The 20,556-nt window shown below is 57.4% G+C and overlaps 6 protein-coding genes across 6 annotated transcripts; 4 read left to right on the top strand and 2 right to left on the bottom strand.

The window, feature by feature from the left end:
- Window positions 1-494: 494 nt before the first annotated feature.
- On the top strand, window positions 495-2,720 carry P884DRAFT_293295 (major facilitator superfamily domain-containing protein; the record flags this gene model as incomplete). The annotated part of the gene is made up of 3 exons (XM_069444214.1): window positions 495-1,111; window positions 1,325-1,439; window positions 1,493-2,720. The coding sequence occupies exons 1-3, from the start codon at window positions 631-633 to the stop codon at window positions 2,718-2,720; spliced, it is 1,824 nt and encodes a 607-aa protein (XP_069295969.1). The 5' UTR covers window positions 495-630.
- An 830-nt stretch (window positions 2,721-3,550) lies between these two features.
- Window positions 3,551-5,448, top strand: P884DRAFT_330926 (uncharacterized protein). The gene is made up of 3 exons (XM_069445707.1): window positions 3,551-4,003; window positions 4,098-4,149; window positions 4,243-5,448. Exons 1-3 carry the CDS (start codon window positions 3,811-3,813, stop codon window positions 5,372-5,374), a joined length of 1,377 nt encoding a protein of 458 aa, XP_069295970.1. The 5' UTR covers window positions 3,551-3,810; the 3' UTR covers window positions 5,375-5,448.
- A 700-nt stretch (window positions 5,449-6,148) lies between these two features.
- On the bottom strand, window positions 6,149-7,241 carry P884DRAFT_204834 (cell division protein Cdc14; the record flags this gene model as incomplete). The annotated part of the gene is made up of 2 exons (XM_069438606.1): window positions 6,149-6,649; window positions 6,834-7,241. The coding sequence occupies 2 exons, from the start codon at window positions 7,239-7,241 to the stop codon at window positions 6,149-6,151; spliced, it is 909 nt and encodes a 302-aa protein (XP_069295971.1).
- A 4,635-nt stretch (window positions 7,242-11,876) lies between these two features.
- Window positions 11,877-13,240, top strand: P884DRAFT_261707 (transmembrane amino acid transporter protein-domain-containing protein). Its single transcript, XM_069441585.1, has one exon. It carries the CDS (start codon window positions 11,978-11,980, stop codon window positions 13,106-13,108), a length of 1,131 nt encoding a protein of 376 aa, XP_069295972.1. The 5' UTR covers window positions 11,877-11,977; the 3' UTR covers window positions 13,109-13,240.
- Window positions 13,241-15,187: 1,947 nt separating this feature from the next.
- Window positions 15,188-16,600, top strand: P884DRAFT_261709 (isoprenoid synthase domain-containing protein). Its single transcript, XM_069441586.1, has one exon. It carries the CDS (start codon window positions 15,259-15,261, stop codon window positions 16,219-16,221), a length of 963 nt encoding a protein of 320 aa, XP_069295973.1. The 5' UTR covers window positions 15,188-15,258; the 3' UTR covers window positions 16,222-16,600.
- Window positions 16,601-16,888: 288 nt separating this feature from the next.
- P884DRAFT_246702 (Peroxin/Dysferlin domain-containing protein) lies at window positions 16,889-18,860 on the bottom strand (the record flags this gene model as incomplete). Its single annotated transcript, XM_069440473.1, has 2 exons — window positions 18,441-18,860; window positions 16,889-18,368 (listed from the first exon to the last, which is right to left on the bottom strand). The coding sequence occupies exons 1-2, from the start codon at window positions 18,626-18,628 to the stop codon at window positions 16,889-16,891; spliced, it is 1,668 nt and encodes a 555-aa protein (XP_069295974.1). The 5' UTR covers window positions 18,629-18,860.
- Window positions 18,861-20,556: the final 1,696 nt, after the last annotated feature.

The following is a 20,556-nucleotide window of genomic DNA, read 5'->3' on the forward strand; positions in this document are numbered from 1 at the left end:
ATAACTGCACGTTTGGGGTGCCGACTTCCCGAATCTTGGCCACGGCCACTCATGTGCTGATTGCGAAGCCAGGCTTCATCAGCGCTCTTGTCGCCATCTTCGGGAGCCCTCGCTGGTCTATTGAGTACGGAATAAGGACAAAGGCATCGGCAGCAGCACGAGAAGCCCCTTATCTCCATACGGGACGGTTTCCGCCGTCTCCAGGCACCACGACTCTCCACTAGCCCCTGCCGGTCTCCACGCAACTCTCGGGGCAGCTTCCGCACCCAGGTTAAAATGACCCCGTTGGCTCCGGCAGATATTCCAGAATTTTTTCCCTCAGGAGTGCCCCGTCTCTTATCCGAGGTGCGGATAACGACGAAGGATGAGGCCGAAGTGCCGACCGATCAAGGGTGCACTAGCGCCGGCCTGCTTATTTCCGGCCCCAAATGTCCCGCTCTCGCTCCAGACTCACGGTCCGACAGGAGCATTCCCTGGTAGGCGGAGGGTTTTGACGTTTTCCCTCCTGGTTCTTCCTGTTCTGCCCAGGAACTTGAGCATCCACAGCACTGTAAAAAGTCCCTGATCATGACCTGGTAGCTCCCAGATTCCGCCCATCCTCCTTAGCCCCATCCTGCTTCGATTGATCACATGTCTGTCAGTAAACAACCATCGGACGGTCAGCCAGCCATGCCCGCGCCCGCGCCCGCGCCCGCTGTCCGATCGGCTTCGCCGTGCCCAGACCCGGAGGATCCCCGGGTCGGAGCCGTGCCGAGAAACCAGGACTACACCGGGGACAAAGAGCACCCGGTGACTTTGGAGAGCAGCGAAGATGATAACGACGAGATTGCCGAAGGGCCAACTCATGAACAGCAGCAGCAGCAGCAGCAGCATCATGAAGCCCGGGATCCCGAGAAGAACCCCAGCAGCCGAGCCCAGAGTCGGCCAAGCTCGATCTTTGCTCACACTAACACGGTGCCACGCGCTCAGCGAAGGGGGCTTCTTGGCCGCCTCACCGTAATACCAGAGGTCGAACAGCCGTATGAGTACAAGAATAGTACCAAATGGACAATCACGGCCATTGTTGCCCTGGCCGCCGCCGGCGCTCCCATGGGCTCCAGTATCTTCTTGCGTGAGTGCCCGCCCCCCCCCCCCCCCCCCCCCCCCCCCGCCCTTTTTTTTTTTTCTCATCTCGTTTGAAAGTGCTTCCTAACGCCTCCCACAGATCGACACCTCCAAGATTGGCAAAGATGTTGTGTCCAACGCCCCCCCAAACGGCTGGAGATGACATTGTTGGCTTTGTGGCTGACCAAAATGTCTGTATGCATGTGCGTCTGAACACCAGCTGCCCTCCCCAGCATGTCGGTTGACCTGGGCGCCTCCGAGACCGTCACCAACTTGACGATATCCTTCTACATGCTGGCCATGTCCATCTTCCCCCTGTGGTGGCACGTAACCCGGTCCCAAAATATTGTCGCCCACGCGCCCTCGAACTAACCACAATACCAACCAGGTCATCATTTTCCGAAACCCTCGGCCGTCGCACCGTCTACATCGTCTCCTTCTCCCTCTTCCTCATCTTCTCCATCTGCAGCGCCCTCAGCGTCAACATTGCCATGCTTCTCGTCATGCGCATCCTCGGCGGCGGTGCTTCGGCATCGGTGCAGGCCGTGGGCGCCGGCACCATTGCCGACATCTGGCAGCCTGCGAACCGGGGCCGAGCCATGGGGATCTTCTATCTCGGTCCCCTGGTCGGGCCTCTCTGCTCGCCCATTATCGGCGGCGCTCTCACCCAAGGCTTCGGATGGCGCGCCACCATGTGGTTCCTCTCCATCTACGGCGGCGTCATGCTGTTGATGCTCCTGTTCTGCCTCCCCGAGACCCTCGCCAAGCCGCCGGGAGGAGCAGCCGCGCCCGCCCCGGCCCCAACCACTGCCGGCGCCGTCTCGCCCGCTCTGCAGCGCGTCCCGACGGCGACCCAATCCATCAAACTCCGCACTCGGCACACGGCCGTCCTCCTCAAGCGCCTCCTGCTCGATCCCCTGTCCGTGATGCTCTACCTCCGCCACCCGCCCGTCTTTCTGACCGTCTACTTGGCCTCTATTGCCTTCTTCTCCCTCTTCATCCTCAACATCTCCATCCAATCCACCTTCTCCCGTCCCCCTTACTCCTTCCCGCCCATCCCCTTGGGGGCCTGCTACCTGGCCCCGTCCACGGGGTACATCCTCGCCTCGACGCTCGGCGGCCGCTGGATCGACTACATCATGGCGCGCGAGGCCCGGCGCGCGCAGCGGTACGACGCCGACGGCAAGCTGGTCTACCTGCCCGAGGACCGGGCGCGAGAGAACATGTGGCTGGCGGCGACGCTGTACCCGGGCGCCATGCTGTGGTACGGGTGGACGGCCGAGAAGGGGGTCCACTTCATGGTGCCCTGCGTGGCCAACTTTTTCTTCGGCTTCGGGAGCATGCTGGTCTTTGGCGTGACCACGACCATGCTGACCGAGTTCATGCCGAGGAGGAGCAGCAGCGGCGTGGCCGTCAACAACTTTGTGCGCAACATCTTCTCGTGCGTCGGCAGCGTCATCGCTCAGCCGCTCATCGACGCCATGGGGAACGGGTGGCTGTGCACCATGGTCGCCTTGTTCGCCCTGCTGACGGGGAACGCGGCCGTCTGGGCGCTGAGGAGGTTTGGCCCCCAGTGGAGGGAGGAGATGGATCGCCGGTTAAGGCAGGGGAAGTAGGTAGGATTCAGTCCCGCCGTTTTTTTTTTTTTTTTTCGTGTTTTTTTTTCGTCCATTTTCTTTTATCCTTCAAAACAAAAGAATGAAAGAATGAAAGAAAGAAAGAAAGAAAGAAAAAGAAAAAGAAAAAGAAAAAGAAAAAGAAAAAGAAAAAGAAAAAGAAAAAGAAAAAGAAAAAGAAAAAGAAAAAGAATTCTTGGTTAATTTTCCCGAGGTGGGTATGTCCGTGGGAAAGTGTCTGGCAGACGAGTGGACGAGACGCTTTTTGAGATACCCCGACTGTTGGTCATAGATCACATCTGTTCTTACTGTACTCCATACACTCAAGGAATAATCCAGCTGCGTCTCATTACCAACTTGTCAGCATGGGTGGGCAAGGCTGCACACAATCAGCTTAGCCGTACCTTTTCCTTCCTTCTGCCTTCTGAAATCATATCCCTTCCCTCAATTTCAAGTTGAACGCAGGCCGACAGAGCAGGTCTCGGTGTTTGTTCCTAATTTCTTTACGAACCCCCCTGATATCAACCAAACCCGTCTCCGGATCTTCTCTTGGGCATGGCATCCCTTCGACAACCCATCCCTCGCCATAGTTATCCCCCGAGAAAGTTCGCAGTCGACGTGGCGACCGGCGCCGAGGAATGGCATTTTCGGCCTGGGAACACGGCAAGCCACGTCATTGGCCAAGGACCGGCATTGTGGCTGATAGAAGACTTGCAAACATCATCCTCCCCGCCAAGGGGTCGCACGCGGGGTGGGGCAATATGTATCGACTTGCAGTAGTAGCTTGCCCATTGGAGGTGACTTGCAGCCCTCTTTTGAAAGAAATCCAGCAGCCCGCCCGGCTGCAGCCGTGAATATGTCGGTCCGGCGGCAGACACATTCGAGGCTGTCGCATCCCATGCGCACCCTGAGCGCTGGACGCTACCCGACACCCGTCTTTCAGCGGCGGTCTTCACGTATGAGTCTGTGAGGGTGTGCCTGTGTGTACGTGGGTGTGTGCCGACATACGCGTGCGCCTCACCGTCTTCCCTCCTTACCTTCTTCGCCCTTCGTCCGCAGCTCTTTACGCCTGGGTCGCTACTCGCACACAATGGCCGCTCTGATCCGGAGCCTTCCCGCCTTCGGCTGGCTGCTTGCCGCCGTCGCGGGCGCCGCCACTACCGAGCATGAGCGATTCGCGACGGTGGAGACCGGCGCCGTCCTCGCGCCGCGGTTGTACCACATGGGACCGGCGAGTCCGCTTGAGAAACGAGAGGACGGTTGCAGAGAAGGATGGCATCCATGTGCGTAGTCACGGAAATCAAGGAAGAAGAAAAAGCCCCAGTCCCCTCAGAAGAGTCGACAAACTGACGGCGACTGCGACAACGCCCTACCTAGGCAACGATATCGGACCACCGGGTGAGAATGCATGTTGCCCAAATGACCAGTAGTACGTGTCCCCCCCCCTCCCCTCTCCCCCCTTTTTTTTTCCCCTTTCCCTCCTTCCTAACTTTGTTCCCTTTTTTTTTTCCCCATCCGCCAGCTGCATCGTCAACCCTTCCGACACGACCACGGCAGGGTGCTGCAGCATCGGCGCCCGGTGCCGCGGCTCGCCCTGCGACCCGACCGCGTACCAGTGCAACAAGACGACGACCATCACGGCGCAGGGCACGCCGTCGGTGAGCCTGATCCCGGCCTGCTGCGGGCGCGTCTGCACCGGCACCTCCGAGTTCCAGTGCCCGACCTCCCTCGGCGGCGGCTGCTGCCAGTACGGCAGCCGCTGCGGCAGCGACAGGCAGTGCATCTTCACCCTGACCGAGCCCTCTCCGACCCCGTCCACCCCCATCGACCCGGCCCTGATCCCGCCCCCGCCGGGCTGCGAGACGGGCCAGACCTCGTGCCCGGCCTCCCTGGGCGGCGGCTGCTGCCCCGCCACCCAGTCCTGCACCCTCATCACGGGCAAGGCGCACTGCGCCGACAACCCGCCCGAGCCGACGGGGAGCGGCGTCAGCGTGGTGGACGTCGCCGACGGCGGGCTGAGCCCGGGCGCCACGGCCGGCGTGGCGGTCGGCGTCGTGGTGGGCGCCGGCGCGATCCTCGGATTGGCGGCGTGGTGGTGGTGCGCACGACGGAGGAGGAAGAGGAGGATGAGCGAGGTGACTGGGAGCGCGCCGCCGGCCTCGAGGCCGACTGGGGTCGTGGGGCGGATCTTGGGTGGCAGCGGCGGGGCTGGGAGCGCCGGGAGGGAGATGTCGGACGTGACGTCGGACGTGGCGTCGAGGAGCGGGAGGTTCGGCGGCGGCGGCGGCGGCGGCGGCGGCGGGGGGTTGGTGCAGGACTACTTTGGGCCGGCCCCGGCTGTCGGGCCGTACTCGGAGACGCACAGGTCGTCGCCGGTGACCACGCCCGGCTTGGACCGCGGTGGCGTGCCGCTGCAGCCGCGTGAGCCGGGGGACATCGCCGTGCCGGTCGAGATCGATTCGCGGCTGAAGGGAGGCGCCGAGGGGCCTCCTCCCGCCGGGCTGGCCATCACGCCGGGCGCGAACGCGCCGCACGAGAGCGAGGACGTTCAGGAGCACTACGAGCTGTACGGTTCCGAGGTTGGCCAGATATCGCCCACGCTGCCGTCCCCGTACGGCGAGGGAGTACCGAGTCCGCACGAGCGGCCTAGGTGAGATTCATTCAGAAGGTGCTGGGGTGTGTGCAAGACGGAATAAATGCAGATATCCACACACACACACACACACACGCACACGCAGATATATACCTATATATATATATATATATATATATGGATGTATGTACGTATGTTACGTCTTGTCCTCCTGTTTGATGATCCCAACGATCTTGGATGACGAACATGGCTCTCTTGAAGCAACAATCAACACCCGCCTGCAGGATTTCCTTAACCCACCCGGCGCTTAAACTTCGAGAGGAGATGACGCCGTCGCGTGCCCTCGAACGGAGTGCTCAATCGACAGCCGAACCGCGCAATCGTGGTAGTATATGGTCTAGAAAGCAACGCCCAGGGAACGCCATGCTGTTTACCCCTCGTCAGAACATGACCCCAATCCCAGGAGAGCATCCAGTAGATGCTTTCCTTACGCCCCCGCCCCCAACATCCAGCAAAAAGAACGCCGAGCAATGTGACGGGAGTACCACAAAACATTCAACCCATGATCCTACCCCATCACGGAACCCAGAAATGAGAGACGGAAGAAACGGTACCGAAAAGAAACCGTCCGCCGCCACGATTAGAGCCTCCACCATGGGAGGCAAGGGATTAAGGGAGACAAAAAAAAGGAAGAAATGGAAGAATGCCGGAAAAACAAAGGGGAGGGACAGCAAGGCTGGCCTCAGATGGAAGAACGAAAGGGAGGAAGAAGAGAAGGGAGGGAGAGAGGGAGGGAGGCAGGCAGGGAGTGAGAGAAACAAACGGACCAAGCCAGTCAGCTCAGCACTCCGCCAAACGGTTTATACGTGTCCAGATCCTTCAACAATTCATCCACCACACCGGGCAGGTAGCGATCGACCAACTGCTTCTTCTCGTCGACCGACAGCGTCGCGTCGCTCTCCTGGCCCCCCTTCCCCCGCCCGTGCCCGGGCCTGTCCGCCCTGGCGTCCCCGTTCCTGTTGCCGCCAAAGACCTTGGCCAGCTTACTAGGGCTCGGCGGCAGCAGGCCCGGCGCGCCGGCGCTCATCCTCGGCTCGGCCCTCGGGATCGACGGCGCCTCGGGGGTGAGGTAGAAGTACAGGAACTCGGTCAGGCGGAACTTGACCTCGCGGCCCGTCTCGCGGCTCTTGAAGAGCGAGCTGATGGTGAGCAGGCCGTCGAGCTGCTCGAAGACGCGCATGTTCTGCGGCATGTCGAGGAGGGCGACGACCAGGGTGATGATGGCGGCGGACTGGATTGCCGGGCAGTTGATCGGCTCGAGCAGGTCGAGAAGAAGCTGGGAAGAGAGGATCACGTCGATCAGCTTGGCTCTATTGCTTTTTGTTTTGTTTTTGTTTTTTTCCTTCCCCGCGGAGGATTGCCGAGAGGAATGAGGAGTAGGACAGAGGGAGAGGGAGGGGGAGGGGAAGGGGAAAGGGCGGGCGCGGAGTTGTGTTTCGAGGACAGAAGACATTACATACGTTCATGTGCACGCTCCGCGCAAAGAGTACCTTGCTCGGCGGGTGGAGGAGGAGCACTCCCTGGATGAGGTCGAGCGCGTTGACAATGAGGAGGTCGTACTGGCCGTCGCCGCCGCGGACGACCAACCAGTCGAGGGTCGTGAGCAGGCGCTGGGCAATGTTCCACTCGAATCCCTCCTGGAGCTTGAAGAACTCGCGAAAGGCCGGGTCGCCGGAAAGGTCGGAGAGCCCCTTGCGGGATGCCTCTTCCTGGTCTCGGCCGCGGGCGGCGGATGGTTTCCTCGGGCTGCTTGGCCCCGAGAGGCAGATCTGCGCGAGCAGCCCTTCGACCTGTTTCAGGCCCTTTTTGATCTTGCTGCCGTCAAACGACGAGAGGTTGTCGAAAGCGACTGACAGGAGCGACTCCATTGTGCGGCGTAGCCGGTATGATTATGATCGCGGGAGACGAGTGTAGTTGATACGGGCAAAAAGAATTCGCGGTCGGTCGCGAGGTAGGGGTCGGAAACCCCGCTCAGAGCCAGCGGCAGTGGTCACCTCGAGTCAACTAACTAACCGGTTAGTGGGGTGCGATTGTCCGGACCGCGTCGATCGCTCAGGGAATCTCGCGGTTTTGTTTCCTTAAGTCGAAGGGCTCCGAAAGAGGCACTGGCGCAAGATGGAGATGCCAAGATTGTTTGGCAGAAGTCGGCGGATACACAAACAATCCTTGGCGAGCTGCGTTAGATCGGTGCAAACCTCATGGGCGTCGAAGTAATCAATCGATTGGGGGCTCTATCACCATCGACGCAGCCTCGGAGCGGCAGGGCGATGGAGAGGGCGTTGATGAGACTCTCAAACAGGCCGGCTGGATCCAAAATCTCAATGACCCGAAAAGGCGGGATGCCGACTCGGCCGAATTGGGACGATGCCACAGCAACGGCCGATAACGATTAGACCCTTGCATGCATGTGGTCCAACCGGGTCCGCCACAGCACACAAGCTTTCGGTTCGCCAGAGCTAGCCCCACTTTCTCCAACGGAAGCCCAGAAAGCATGATTCAGAAGCTTCAACTGTTTCCTAGTCTACTTGGAAGAGCAACAGGCCACAAAAGTCCATCCTAATTACGATGACATTGAACTGAATTGGAACTGAATTGGAATACGACAGCAACCCTAATAATTGGCAACCGGCATCCTACAGGCGCAGAAGAAAAGGCAATGAAAACTCGTGGTTCATTTCGCTGGGAGCCGACGCTTGGACTCGGTTCTATCTGTAGCGAAACTTACCAACATTTACTTGCACCCTATCCTAACCTTTTTCTGCGAAACGATGGGTTATTATCCTGCTTGCTACTCCAAGCTAGTCGCCAGTCACGTACGTCAACATACAACGAGAATGCAAGTAGATGTTGACAACGCTCTTGAAGTAATTAACCTGAGCCAGTGACGGCTTCAGTTGGTAATTACTCCCAACTCTGCGTGATAACGTATACGTATATTCATCTTCATCTACAGTACAGTACAGACAACAGCCATTCAAACCGATCCGCTTCAAGCATTCTCACACGACCTCTACCACTTAGAGCTTTAGCATCACATAATTACGCTACCGTTCTCTGATTAGTCAAACCGTGACTCCGCACTTCGGTAGGGTAATTACCGCACTGCTGACAGTTGGCAGCCTAAAAAGGCGTAGTCTGGAGAAAGAAACAAACCTGGGAAGGGGGAAGGCAAAGAAAAAAAGAAAGAGGAGAGAGATAAACTGGTCAGGCAGCAGTAGGATAGACAACCCGGAGTATAATTAATTATCATAATTGCCAAGTGTTGGCTCAGCCAGCAACATGGGATCTGCCATTCTGAGTCCTTGGCCAGTTTCGTCCACTGGCCGCGCGAGGGTGCTGCAGGATGATATGGCGTTGATTTGTTGGGATAATTATGGTTCTCAACATAATTATCGGCTCTTTTAGGGGTGGACAAGCCGATGGCACTGGAACGCTCCCTAGAAGGTACCAACCTTGTACTGCAAGGTTCGGCAGCTGTGCATAGCGAACGTCGTCGGGATATCCGATGACCTCGTGCTGATTCCTTGTGAATATAAATTTGGCACAGAAATAATTGAAAAATGATTGAAAACTATAATCAGCTGTCAACGGCATGATTATTACTCGGCCCTCAGTGTAGATAAGCTGCGGTTGAAGTTAATTACCTTCAACCAGGCCTGGGGCGGCACCTTTCTTTCGAAATGATCTATAAGGCGAATATGGGAGGAAGAGGAAAAATCAAAGAAAGAGAAACGAAAGCTCCAGCTGGCCATTTCCCCGCGGTTCAACACTTCTTCAGATTCTGGGAGCTGGGAGGTGTGAATCATAAGTGGCGCGCGCAGCGCTGATTAATAATTAATTAGGCGTCTCCCGGTCGATCCGTACTATCTGCTGCCCATTCAGGACTATTCTAACCCACTTGCTGGTGCAAACTGGGGCGAGCGCGGAAATTGAGCCGAGATTGTTGGGCAGGGAGGAGTGCCAACCTGGCCGTGTGGACATGAGCTGGAATTACTTAATTACCTTGTCGACGCCGAGGCTAGACGGGATAATTGATGGAGCCAAGAGCACGACGAGCGCTTTTGCTAAGGGGAACAGCCCGGTGCGCGAAATACTCAACTCAGTTCTTCACGCACCCCAATAGTCTCTAGACCTTTGGGGTCTGGCCATCATCTGCTTTTTGATGTTCTTTGTCTGTCCATGTACCATTGTCAAAAGAGCCGGGTTGTCATTTTTTCCCTCTTCTAGGGAGTAAAATTCATTGAGCCAGTCCTTCAACGATTCACTAATATGTTGAAGCAAATCTGCAATTGATTACCAATTACTACTTCTTTTGACCATTGACTAATAATTTAATTAGTCATGATTATGTTTCTCGAAGTTTCACCATGTCTTGAATAAACTTGGAACCCACCTAATTACCTTCCTAATGTATTCATTATGCTTGACCTTACGAATGGCTTCTCCTTGGATTGAATTGTCCGAAATGTCGTCCAACACCTCTGCTCTGTTCAGGGGCCGGACCTGACACTTGATTATCCCCAGAACCCTCACGCTTTCACTTCCCAGAACCGCTTGGCCGAAGCTTCCCGTTTCCGCAATCATACAGTGGAGTCGAGCGCTGCCCCGAGTTCATGTCATCTCGCGGGCGGACGGAGCAACGGCGTCTCCACGGGTGGAAAGGCGAGTGGGCTTCTCCAGATCTTCCCCGCGTTTGAGTCTGGCGGTCAAGCCAATCTGGAAGGTGATCAGGCACTGCAATACGTAAGTCTACACTAATACTACGGTCAGCATCTGAGCAGGTTCCAGAAGAGCATACTACACTAGTACCCCTGACACTAGTGTAGGGAGCTTGGTAAATGCCGGTAACGCTACGAGAGCACGACCAGGGTAGTTGACCAAGTGTGGGCAATTGCAGTGCATTAAGAGATTGGCCCGCAACAAGCCGCTCGTTCTCGGGCCACAGTACACTACTGTGTAGGCCTCTGAACCATTTGCAAAGACGGTCTGCGGGGCCCCGCGCACCATTTCAAATCTGGGGTAGAAGGCAATCATCGGTATTTGAGCTTCTAGAATGAGGGGAACCCAGGGGATGGCAAGACCAACAGGACGGGGAGAGCCGAAAACAACATCCTGAGCAATCACTTCCCCTCGTCACTGAAAGAAGACGCTCGTCTCCCTAACCTGTCACCGAGTAATGCACTTCTGGAAGGGGAAGGTGCGGTAGCACGGATGCATCTGGCGACGCCGAAGTGACAAATAGCCTTCCAAGACTTATTAACATAAACATCATGACTGTGTCCGGGGACGCGTTGGGACGAGAAAAGTTGAAACATGTGGGGATACGAAAGCAATGCTTAACTACACTAGTACTGCGCCTGACTGCAGTTTGCGCATTGTGGATCCACGTGATACAGCAGGGCCAAGCCCAATGCCGAGAGGCAGTTGAATTTAGTTTCAAAAATTCAATGGCCGAAGAGTGCATATTTTCTTTCTTCTTTCTCTGCGCACTCCGTAATTCTCTGGTAACTCTCAGTCCTGCCTACAATATTGCTCAATGCTCTCCTTGAACAGCCCCAGGTGGACTCGCCCGGCGTTAGCCGGTCATCGGGGAGGGTTCATGCAGACTGGACCTTCCCGAAATTCTTTTGCTGGGTTCTAGTCTCGTAATAGATCCACCAGGGCTCCAGCCTCGGTGAGGCAAGTGGCGATACTCGACGTTCCCGGCGAGGCCGAGCAAGATCAACTGTCATGTACCCCAGACGGGACCGCTCCGAGGCTCCACGACTCCACGAGCCTGGCATCGTTCGATTCCAGTCGAGCCGCATGGTCCCTGTTCAAAAAGTCCGATCCCGGCGATCGCGGCGAAAAAGTGCCGCTGCTGCGTACTTAGGCAGCATGCAGCATGAGACGAACTGGCTCCCTTTAAATTCGAACTGTCCCTGGCCACGAATTCCCCAGATTTCGCTCAATTCGGTAGGATCCCGACAGCACCGTTCAACACCTTTCAGCCTCCGAGTGCTAGACCTGTCGGGCACTCCGCCACAGCCTCAAGACGCGGACAAGGCCACAAGCCGAGGACCTCCACTTCAACGTTGGGATCCGATCTAAACCGCGACTCACAAAAGGGAGGAGGAGAAAACGAATTCGAATACCCAGCTCTACTCTACTATCCTACATCTTGGGGGTTCCCTTGGCTGCCCGTCGCGATCATGGTGTCCAACGCCCCAGTCACTGGAGTCGACCCAGAGGTTCCCTCGGAGAAAAAGAAGGGCGATTTGCAGAACAACTTCAACTCGGACGACTCCAGCACGCGCATAGAACCAATCCCTGCCACCTACACCGCGGACAACGAGGAAAAAGATGGCTCTGTGGAGATCAACTACCATACTCTCACCTGGTGGCATGTTCCAATCCCCTCCCTCTCGCCTCCTCCAAAGCACGAAACAAGACACACGCACACACATACGCACACACATCAGCCGCACCGTGGACACGACTCTGATGCTAACTCCTCATTTACAGGCAAGCTGGCGTAGTCTTGATTGCCGAGACGGTGTCTTTGGGCATCCTATCGCTGCCCGCGGTAGTGGCAACACTCGGACTCGCTCCCGGAATCGTCGTCATGGTATTCATGGGCCTGATGGCGACGTGCTCGGGTCTCGTCATGGGCGAGTTCCGGAAGCAGCATCCCTGGGTGCAGAGTTTCGGCGACGCCGGCGAGGTCATTGGCAGGTCGATCGGCATGGGCAAGTTCTTTCAGGAACTGTTTGGCTGGGCGCAGACCATCTTCCAGATCTTCGTCATGGGCAGCCATCTCCTGACGTGGACCATCTGCCTCAACACGCTGACCAACAGTGCTGCGTGCACCATCGTCTGGGGCGTCGTCGGCCTGGCCATCTTCTGGCTGCTCAACACGCCTCGGACCCTGCGAGCGGCGGGCTACTACTCGTTCGCCTCGTTCGCGTCCATCTTCACGGCCGTCATGGTCACCATGATCGACGTCGGCATCGAGAAGCCCATCGGCACCACGAGCGTCGAGGCATCCCGCACCATCGGCTTCACGTCGGCCTTCCTGGCCGTCACCAACATCGGCGTCGCCTTCAGCGGGCACTCGTGCTTCTTCAGCGTCATGTCCGAGTTCAAACAGCCCAACGACTGGCCCAAGGCCCTGATGCTGCTGCAGGTCTGCGACACGGTCCTCTACATTGTCGTCTCGGTCGTCATCTACGTCTACGTCGGCCCCGACGTGCCCTCCCCCGCCCTCTCGGCTGCCGGTTCGCCCGTGGTCCGCAAGGTCATCTGGGGCATCGCGATCCCGACCATCGTCATCGCTGGCGTCATTTACGGCCACGTCGCGGCCAAGTACATCTTTGTGCGCGTCTTTGCCGGCACAAAGCACGTGGCCAAGCGCACGACGCTGGGTGTCATCGGCTGGCTGGGCATCACGGCGGCCACGTGGATCATCGCCTGGGTCATCGCCCAGTCCATTCCTGTATTCAGCAACCTGCTCGGCCTGGTGTGCGCCCTGTTTGCCAGCTGGTTCTCGTACGGCATTCCCGGGTGCCTGTGGCTGTGGATGCACTACGGCGATTGGTTCTCGAGCCCCAAGAAGATCGCCCAATTCTCGCTCAACGCCCTGCTGTTGCTGGTCGGCCTTGTGCTGTGCGCCCTTGGCCTGTGGAGCTCGGGAGAGGCGATCGCGCAGGACTCAGGGAGCGACCCCTGGACGTGCAAGAGCAATGCTGCTAGTTAGATACCCCGTGTTGTTAGTAATTAGTTTATGCGTTTGTTTTTCGTTGTTTTCTGGGCATATTCAAATCAAATCAAGCAAATCAAGCAGATCAATTCAAACCCAAAATGTCGATGGCCTACTTGTCCCAGTCCGCATACATGTCTCGAAACCCTTGCCATGAGTGTAGTTGCGACCCTAGCAGGACTTTCGCTGCCGCTTTTGTTGCAGCACCGATGTTGTTCTAGAACTTCACCTCGTGGTTGTCTCTCGACTCTCAAACAAGGTATGATCACGTGGGACTGTTAGCTACCTGCTCCATACTGGCAGGTTGTTGAGACAACCCGCTAGTTGTGGCCTACTGGCAAATTAGACTTCTAACTATATCTGAATGTCTGAGACCTGAATGTCTTGCAGAAGTTCGTGGAGAATCCCACTCTTTACAAAATTGCAAGGGCGTATGAAGTACCTTGCCATGGCAACTTAACGATCGGAAGGATTACATAATCCCCCCCCCCCCCGCGTGCCTTTGGGCTGTTGCGTAGTTAGCTGACAGACAGCCTTGTCGCCCTAATAACAGCTCAATCAGCGCGGACCTTATGTTCGGATCCGTAAATACAGAAATACAGAAATTACCTAGGTACTTCCCTCTGAAGCGATGCCTGTCTCGGCGCTACCCATTGGCATGTGAACACGACGCAATGTGCGGTGAGATGTGCCAGCGAAATCCTGCTCCGGCAACAGGAGAGCGGGCTCTCGCGGAGAGACAGACAGGGTTCCATGGTCGCGCCCATGGTTTCACGGATCCTCGTCCTGGGACACTGTTCGCTGGAGTCGAACCCCCCCCCCCCCCCGAACATGCAGTCAATGCACGTCTTGCCTGCGCAACTGCTTGGGACAAATCTCCTTATAATCATGCGACGGGGAGGGTGGTCCTCGGTTCAGGATGTTGGGCCATCTTCTAGTCTCAACCCAATGGTGTAAAAAAAGCCACACACGAACGTCCGCAATTTGTCGCGAGACTACCTAGTCTTCCTAGGTAAAGTAGGTAAGTGTCGAGGCCGATGACACAGCATCCGGGCGGTTTCCAGCATCAGACATTGAAAACGATCGGATCTCAAAGCCCCAGCGCGACACATTTTCTTCATAAGTTACTCGTCTACGAAATACGTAAGTCAAGATGTCTCGGACACGTTTCCCATTATTGAAGACCCTGCGTTTTTGCCGTGGTGCCGGCCCGCTCGGTGGCGCCGTCGCGAACCTACTACGTTAAAAAAGCTTCTGTCGTCATGGGCCCCACATCTCGATCTACCCCACCATCGCGAGCGGTGGTCACCCAAGCTACATCGTCTCTACTCCCATCCGTGCTTTACGAGTACATACCCCTCCTTAGCCTTGGCCCCGTAGTCCGGGGGAGCACCGGAGAACTCGAAACTGGCAGCGGCATCTCCCGCTGCAGGTGGGCCAGATAATGTTCCGTTTGTGCGATACGGAAATCGCAATGGGATACGCGTACTCGGGGAAGGCGCTAACACTCTGGTTGGGTGGTGTACCTGGCCAAGGCAGTTTTTTGAGGCAGGGCTGCAGCGACCTGAGTCCGCATGCCGTTACCTGCGCCGGCTCCCGACACGCGACCCCACCGCGACACCTTCGGGAAGGTGGTCTGCAATCCTGAGGATTCTGAGAGGCGACCGCTTCCTTTGTCCGCCCACATGGTACATTTCAGGTCGTCATCGCAGAAAGACCGGCCTGCCATGGCCACCCAGCCCGAGCAGCCGGCATCGTCCTCCTCCTCCTCCGCCATTCCCGGGGCTGGTCTCCATCCCAAGAGCAGCAGTAACAAGAACAACAACAACAGCAGCAGTAGCAGCAGCAGCAGCAGCAGCAACAACAACAACAATAATAATAATAATAATAACAATAACAACCACCACGGCTACCACAGCAACAACCCCGCCGCGCCTCTGTGGCAATCGCCCGCCGCAATCCCTCCCCGCACCTCGTCCACCAACTCGACCGCGGCCGCAGCGCTCCGGAACCTCCCCGACCACGACTGGCTCCCAGGATACGCCGCCGCTACCGCCGCTACCGCCGCCGCCGCCGCCAGCCATAAGCACCAGCGAAGCCGCAAAGCGTCGGTCGTCGGCACCACGAGCTTCCCGTCCGCGGCAGCCATGTCCGCCGCCTCGCAGCCCCCGCCGGACCCCAACCGATTCGCGACCGAGGACTTCAGCAACCGGCGGACATGGTCGGAGGAGAAGGACAAGGTGCTGATGGGGCCCTTTGACTACCTCAACGGGCACCCGGGCAAGGACTTCCGTTCCGCCCTCGTCAAGGCCTTTGACGCCTGGCTGGAGGTGCCGCCCGAGTCCCTCGACGTCATCACCCGGGTCATCAGCATGCTGCACACGGCCTCCCTCCTGGTCGACGACGTCGAGGACAACAGCCAGCTGCGCCGGGGCTTCCCCGTGGCGCACTTCATCTTCGGCATACCGCAGACCATCAACTCGGCCAACTACATCTACTTTTGCGCCCTGCAGGAGCTCCAGAAGCTCCGGAACCCCAAGGCCGTCTCCATCTTCGCCGAGGAGCTGCTCAACCTCCACCGCGGCCAGGGCATGGACCTCTTCTGGCGGGACACGCTGACGTGCCCGACCGAGGACGACTACCTCGAGATGGTGGGCAATAAGACTGGCGGCCTGTTCCGCCTGGGCGTCAAGCTGATGCAGGCCGAGTCGCGCAGCCTGATCGACTGCATCCCGCTCGTCAACATCATCGGCCTCATCTACCAGATCGCCGACGACTACCACAACCTCGTCACCAGCCAGTACACGGCCAACAAGGGCATGTGCGAGGACCTGACCGAGGGCAAGTTCAGCTTCCCCATCATCCACAGCATCCGCTCCAACCCGGGCGACATGCAGCTGCTCAACATACTCCGCCAAAAGACCGAGAGCGAGGAGGTCAAGCGCTACGCCGTCAAGTACATGGAGAGCACCGGAAGCTTCGACTACACCCGCAAGGTCGTCGACGTCCTGATTGAGCGCGCCAGGAAGATGACGGACGAGGTGGACGACGGGAGGGGCAAGGCCGAGGGCATCCACAAAATCCTGGATCGCATGGTTATCAAGGACTAAGGGGTTTGGGCGCGGGCTTGGTAACGGTCGGTGTTGGGAGCAAGTTACTTACTCCCCCCTCTTTTTTCATTATAGTCTTTTGTTTTTATAACTTTATTTTTTTTATCTTGCATTGTTCGTTTGGGCGGGCTCATATGCCTCGAAACCAGGTTTTAACTGATAGTCGGTTATAACTGATAGTGGTATAACCGGCCGTTTCAAGATGGTGAGTTAAAAAGTCTCGGCCGGTCAGATGCACTCAACTCTCGCACCCCAGAACAAAAGAACCCTTCTGGCATAGTCTTCTCCTGGCAGCCGACATCAGAAGTCTTTCCACATCCTTAGTTGACGCTAAAGCCTGGGAGCATGTAGTAGAGAGAGATTGGGAGAAGAAGCCGGGGGGGGGGGGGTTAAATTCATTCGCTGGCACCCAAGCCCAAGGACAAGACAGAGTTCCATGTAGAGCTGCCCGCAGATGGGTTGTTGTCAGGGAAGTAGGGTTCCTGTCGGGATCTCGCGCAGCAGCTTGACAAGAGCCACTTATAACCTCAGCGCCAGCTCCCATGTATATTACCGATCAGAGCGTCGGCGTATCGTGTACGTAAGTTTTCTATCTCGCAAGAAGAGTAGTCGTAGAGAATGCGCGTAGATGACCACGGCATGCGCGCTGGTTTAGACAGCCGCTCCCTCATCCCGATCCGGCCACTTTCTTCCGCTTCACCATCCTCACCCACCTCCTCCTCCTCCACTGCCCGCGCCGGCCCATCCCTCCCTCCCCTTCCTCCCAGCTTACGTTCGGCGACGGCCCGGCAGCGGGGGCCTTTCCTTGGCCGCCCCCACCACCTTCCTTCGACCCCTCTCCCTCTCCGCTGGAACTACCACTACTACCACCAACACCGCCGCCGCCGCCGCCGCCGCCGCCGCCGCCATTACCGGCGTCCCGCTCGCCGCTCCACATGTCGTACACCCACCTCTCGCCCTCGGTCTCGACCTCGACCGAGGTGATGATGCGCTCCTCGACCCACTCGCGGCTCCAGAGGTCCAGGGCCCACTTCTTCTCGCTCCACTCCCAGCCGGGGGGCGGGAGGACGTCCTCGAAGAAGCGGGCGCCGCGGGGCCGCTCGCCGGCGAGGCGGGCGGCCGAGAGCGGGTCGTAGGGCGAGGGCGAGAAGAGCCAGGGCTCCCACTCGAGCGTGGTCGGCGACTGCCGCTGCAGCTCGAAGATCTCGACCTCGCGCGTCTCCGGGCACGAGTCGAGCTGGATGTCGCGCCTGATGAGCTCCTGGAGGGAGAAGGCCGGGAAGGGGAGGGCGGATCCTCGCTTCTCTTGGGCTGTATCTGCTTGTTGTTGCTGTTGCTTCTGCTGCTGCTGTTGTTTCTGCTGCTGCTGCTGCTGCTGCTGCTGCTGCTGTTGCTGGCCGTCCCGGGGAGGGGACGGCGGACCGGTCGTCGGCTCGAGGTACTCGAGTTTCGCCTGCTGCAGCAATCGGGCTACTGCCGGGTGCCCTGACAGTACGCCTGCCCAGCCGCCGACGAGAGCGATAAAGCGGAGCGGGAGCAGGTGGGCGGCGATCAGCATAAGCAGGAAGGCGGCAAAGAGGAGGACGAAGAGGGCCGACGAGAGCGCCTCGTCGGAGAAGTTGGTCTTGGGGACGACCAGCGCTATGATCTTGTCGTGGGCAACGCTGAAGTCCTCCATGACGTTCTGCAGGTCGCCCATGTTGCGGAAGAAGTCGCGCGAGAGCTCCTTAGTCGGCTTGATGGTGCGGGCGGGCGCCAGGGGCGGTCCGCGGGGGTGGTAGCTCATGTTGCGGAGGCGGTCCGCATCCTGCGCAGGCGCGGGGTGGCGGGCGATAAAGGACGGGACCAGGATGCCGAAGAGAGCGACGGCGAGCGGGAGCGCAAACAGGAGGTAGGGATCCAGGCACACAAAGGTGTAGACGGCCAGGAAGGAGAGAGTCTGGGTTGGGCGGCGCCACGACAGCAGGCGCAGCACGCGGGCCTGAAACTTGAAGACGACGCCGATGCGAGCGTTGAATCTCCTAAAGTTCGTGGTCATGAGAGGAAGTGAGAACCCCGGCCGCTCGGCAAAGGCGGGAACGCCGCCGCCGCCAAGGTCCGGTACCTGGCCATGACCATCGTCGGCGGGGATTACTTGAGAAACGAGCCTGCAGCAGCCTGTCGTTAGTACATGAACTCTGGCTGCCACGAAGGGAGCCAGGGGGACTGTTGTTACTTACTTTTCCAAGAGCCTGTCCTGAAGGTTTGCGGCGCGAAAGATGCCATCGCGCAGACTCCTCCGCTTCTTCGCCGAGTCTGGCTCCGGCGTCTCGGCAGCTTCGCGCCGTCCTTCATCATCTTGCTCCTCAACCTCCGGAGCGGCGTCCTCTTCGATGATGTTCAGAAACCCGGTTGCATATTCGTCCATGGTCGGTACGAAAAAAAAAAAAAAAAAGGGAAGGGTGAATGGTTGGGTCTAGGGCGCAACCATGCCTGCGACCGCAATGCGGTGCTCGTTTCGATCCCGAGCAACAGCGGTTTGGAAACGAACGCTGTTCTCCTCTGAAGTCGTGCGCTCAAAGGGTCTGCGTAATAACCGCAATTCTTGAAGGACGATGCTCTGAAATGGCATGAATTGCTGGTTTGTTCGTGATGCACGAATTACTGTAGGTACTGTACATACATACATACAGTACGCTCCCGTCGGTGAAACACTCGGGTGAGAGCAGCTTCGCCGTGGCGTCACATGCCAGCCAGCAGCTACCTAACTGCGGGGCAGTAGTGACGCCACCTGGTGCAGTGGGCTTCTAATCCGTAAATGTAAGGCCGTGCACGCAGTTCCCCAACACCCATCTGCACGGAGAAGGGCATCGCAGCTTCCGTAGGTACTTACCTAGGTGTAGCGGTTCTGCTAGGCTTTTCGCCCGTGCAGTGGTTGGCAAGACCACCGACGAGAGGAGAGATCTCTTTCCCAATCCACTCTGATTAACAGCTATTTCATGCTTGCCAGTAGCTGCTGGTTACGGTGGCTGTCAGAAGAGACACGGACTAGACATATCCCGCTCTGGCACGTTTGCCGCGTGTAATTGGCCAGCATTGGGAAGGACAAACGATCAGATTATCGTTCGCCTAATTATTCCTGTCCGCATCTGAAGTGCGTCATGGACAAGAAATCGGAGTTAGCTTTGGCTGAGACAATCGGCCTCAGTAACAGGCCGTCTGGCGCGGTGCTGCCTGAAACTGCCTTCTTCCTGCAGTGTATGTATGTACCGATTACCGAATATGGAAGCAGTGGAAATAGAGAGGAGAAGCGCACCGCGATGGTTGGAGACTGGTGGCCCGCGGAGTCGATGGCCTGGGTTGCCTAGTGCAGCTGCTAGTGCGGGTCCTACCTCCATATAACATCATGATATATGATAACACCTTAACAGAACCTTTTAAGCAAAACAGCCATGAGCATGGATCAATCAGCGGAGCCCTAGTTTCTTTTAATTACCTTCAATTTATTTTTTATAGCGCTCTTTTCAATTCACAGGGTTAGTCCTCGAACACATCCCCAGTACTTGAAACTTTGGGCATCCAAGGACGAATCTTGATGGAAGAGAGATCAAGCAAGCCCATGCAGGTAAATTGAAGATGCAGGAGCCCTTCGGCCGATGTTGAATTCGCCCACCGCCAAGGCTGGCTCGAGTCGCATCTGCGAGACCGCTAGTTAGCTAGGCCGTTACAGACCTTGTTAGCAGTCGTTGGTTGAAGCTTCTCTGGTGGCCCGACACCTTAGGAAGAGGTCCCCTTCGGGCTGGCTTGGTTAAATGTGTTGGCGCATTACTTCTCCAGGAACGAGCTCCGTGCGATCAGTGTACGGACTACTCGAGGAGGGAAGGCCCCTCGGGTATGTACATACCGGTTAGTTAGCCAGTGACAGATCTAGCCTGCCAAAACAACTGCTGATTCCGTCCATATCTTAACCTACCTAGTAGTAAATAAAATATAACGTTATAATCCGTACAGTACGTACGATGCACTGATTCGTACACGGTGCGCAGAGGTCTGCAGGAAAACCTGGTACGTCTACAAAATAATCATACTGTACGTGGCAGCACCACACCGCAACCAGCCCGCCCGAAGCTCAGCTCCGTGGCCGTCGCCAGCGAGACTTGCAACGGTGTAACTGCTGGTTCAAGCCGACTCCCTGACAGTCATCATCAAAACATGGCCGTTGCCCCGAAGCCATTGGGTCAGGCACGCTGGTCCCCTTTTTCCGACTCCACTCGGACAATGCTCCCCCCTGGACGCACGTCCCACATCCGACTCCGGGTTCAGTCACTTGTTGCCCCGTGAAAATTGTAGTTTTTG

This window comes from Thermothelomyces heterothallicus (assembly GCF_042370625.1).
Source record: "Thermothelomyces heterothallicus CBS 202.75 unplaced genomic scaffold P884_scaffold_18, whole genome shotgun sequence".
NCBI classification, from domain to species: domain Eukaryota; kingdom Fungi; phylum Ascomycota; class Sordariomycetes; order Sordariales; family Chaetomiaceae; genus Thermothelomyces; species Thermothelomyces heterothallicus.